This window comes from Frankliniella occidentalis, unplaced genomic scaffold, assembly GCF_000697945.3.
Source record: "Frankliniella occidentalis isolate FOCC.00 unplaced genomic scaffold, Focc_3.1 Scaffold105, whole genome shotgun sequence".
Taxonomy (NCBI): Eukaryota; Metazoa; Arthropoda; class Insecta; order Thysanoptera; family Thripidae; genus Frankliniella; species Frankliniella occidentalis.
Window position 1 is genome coordinate 651,259 of NW_026267234.1, and position 2,188 is coordinate 653,446.

Consider the following 2,188-nt stretch of genomic DNA (forward strand, 5'->3'; position numbering starts at 1 on the left):
ATTTGTACATGTACGATATATTTTGTAATTTGCCATTTACAATACGAGTCGTACATGTACAACCTCCCACTGTCGCTCGATATTCAATTCCACGTCGATACATAGGGCTAGTAAATTGTACAATTTTATATTGTACTTGTACGACTTCTTCCATGGAAAATTTTCCTGTACCCGGTACGACAATTTTTCACAGTGTTAGCTTTGTCGCACCTCAAAACTCTTTTAGGACGTTAAACTATGAATTATTTGAAACAAAAATCCGAGCTGTCCAGATCGGTTTTCCGAAAAAGTGGTTTTAAAAACTGGTCTATTGTAAGTCCCAAAGACGGTCACAGGGGTTCGTCAATATGACGCCTCAAGTAACTAATTTGCGCAAGGATCGCCATTTGCGATGTAAAATGAGCGTTAATGACCCGGAAATGACTTAGTTACTCCCATGTTCTCCTTGGGTTGGCTCGTAATCAAATGGATGTAGTCCTATCAAGATATAAAGATTTTTTAATTCAAAGATTTCAAGAGCGTGTGCAATTATTTGCTATTTTAATGAGGTGCATTTTACAACAGTAAACAGTATAGTGCAGTTTTTACACGTAGCTTGAGTTTATGTTAGTGCTGAAGTCTTAATAGCTCCTAAGAAGGAATAATGGCATTGTTTGTTTTTTTTAGTAATACGATTTTCCTGTAGAATATCACGTCTTTGTCTAGTAATGGGTCAACCGTGCCATGAGATAGAGAAGGAGAGAGAGAGAGAGAGAGCGCACGCGCGCAGAGCTAGACGTAACGGAGCAGCCCGCCGGGTTTTATCAAAATATACACACACAACCTGGTGGCGGCGTGACATTGAAACCGAACCGCGTGCGTTGTGGGATATCCCCACTGTTAAATTCCTGCAGTGCAATGCTTTGCAGAACTGAGAAGTAGTTTGATCCTTTGTAATTACGAAGCATTTACTTTGCAATACACAGTTAAAACCGTACGTAAGGTTGTAACAGTGTACAAAGTGATGCTTTGCAATTGCAGAGCAATGCAACACGCTGCAAAGCGTCACTTTGTAATTGCAAAGCATCACTTTTTAATTGCAAAGCATCACTTTGTAATTGCAAAGCATCACTTTGTAATTGCAAAGTAAATGCTTCGTAGTTACAAAGGATGTAAATACTTTAACAGTGTCGGCATGCATGGCTGCTCTTACATATTCGACCGGCGCGGAGATGAAGTGTTGCTGTATCTCCAATTAAAATCAGCGATAATTTGACGGAGCGCGCCGCTAGCCTAGCTGTTGGTGCAGCCTCGTAACCGACGCGCGGGGCCGGTGCCGGGACCGGATGGGGTCAAGCAACCCCTCTTCCCCCATCTTCCCCCCTCAGCCTCTGTGATAAGCGCTGACTTTTGGGCTCGGTGTAGGCCGCCCATGGGCCCGCTGCTGGACCGCTGGGCCATGGGTGTGAGGGGTGCGAGCTTCTCTAGTTGCGGGTGATCCGCGCAGGTCTGCGGAGGCGAGTTCGGGCGGGTGCCATATAGGCCTGGAGGCTGTCGCAGGCGCGCCCCTGTGGGCAAGTTGGGGTCGCGAGGGGGTGGGGCGCAGCTATATACGGGGCGGCGCAGCATGGACGAGGCGGAGGACCGGGTGCCCCTGCTTCAAGGTATCGACCAGAGCGGGTTCTTATTCTGCTCCCCGCTGTCCGATCCGCATGGCGCCGGCCTTTGCGAGCAGATGTGACGCTGCGATCTACTTATGGCTAGCTGATTGCGGGGAGGAGACGCATGGACTGCCAATAAATTGTCCACCTCGGATAAGTAATTTTCTATCCCCGCGCGAATTGCCAGTTTGGTATTGTTGTTGGCACGGCGGAGTAAACAACTTGCTCCTCAATATCGGATCCTCTATTTGATTGCGACACGCATTGCGCGGGAGCTGAAAGTGATGCAAGAAGCTCCACGGGCGCCGTAATCTCAACAGGTGGACTCATCTCCTTACCCTGTTGAAAAAGGATGTGTCGCCTCTCTTTTGCGTCCGCCTTCGCTATCTCTGCTCTATTTGTTTAGGTTGTACACAGACAGACCCCGCTGGATCGCCTGTTCGGCAGAGCCTTGCGTTTGGGGTCCGGAGGCCGGCCGGCCAGAGGCCGGGCGGTTCGGCCAGAGGCCGGCGAGAGGCCGGGCGGTTCGGCTTGGTTCGGCGCGCAGG

The 2,188-nt window shown here is 49.2% G+C and overlaps 1 protein-coding gene across 1 annotated transcript in view; it reads left to right on the forward strand.

The window, feature by feature from the left end:
* Nucleotides 1–1,591: 1,591 nt before the first annotated feature.
* LOC113210283 (synaptic vesicle glycoprotein 2A-like) overlaps nucleotides 1,592–2,188 on the forward strand; it is a 14,230-nt gene continuing 13,633 nt past the window's right edge. Inside the window, exon 1 of the mRNA XM_052269861.1 lies at nucleotides 1,592–1,643. Within this exon, the coding sequence (XP_052125821.1) occupies nucleotides 1,607–1,643 (37 nt within the window). The 5' untranslated portion in view covers nucleotides 1,592–1,606. The remainder of the gene's footprint in view (nucleotides 1,644–2,188) is intronic.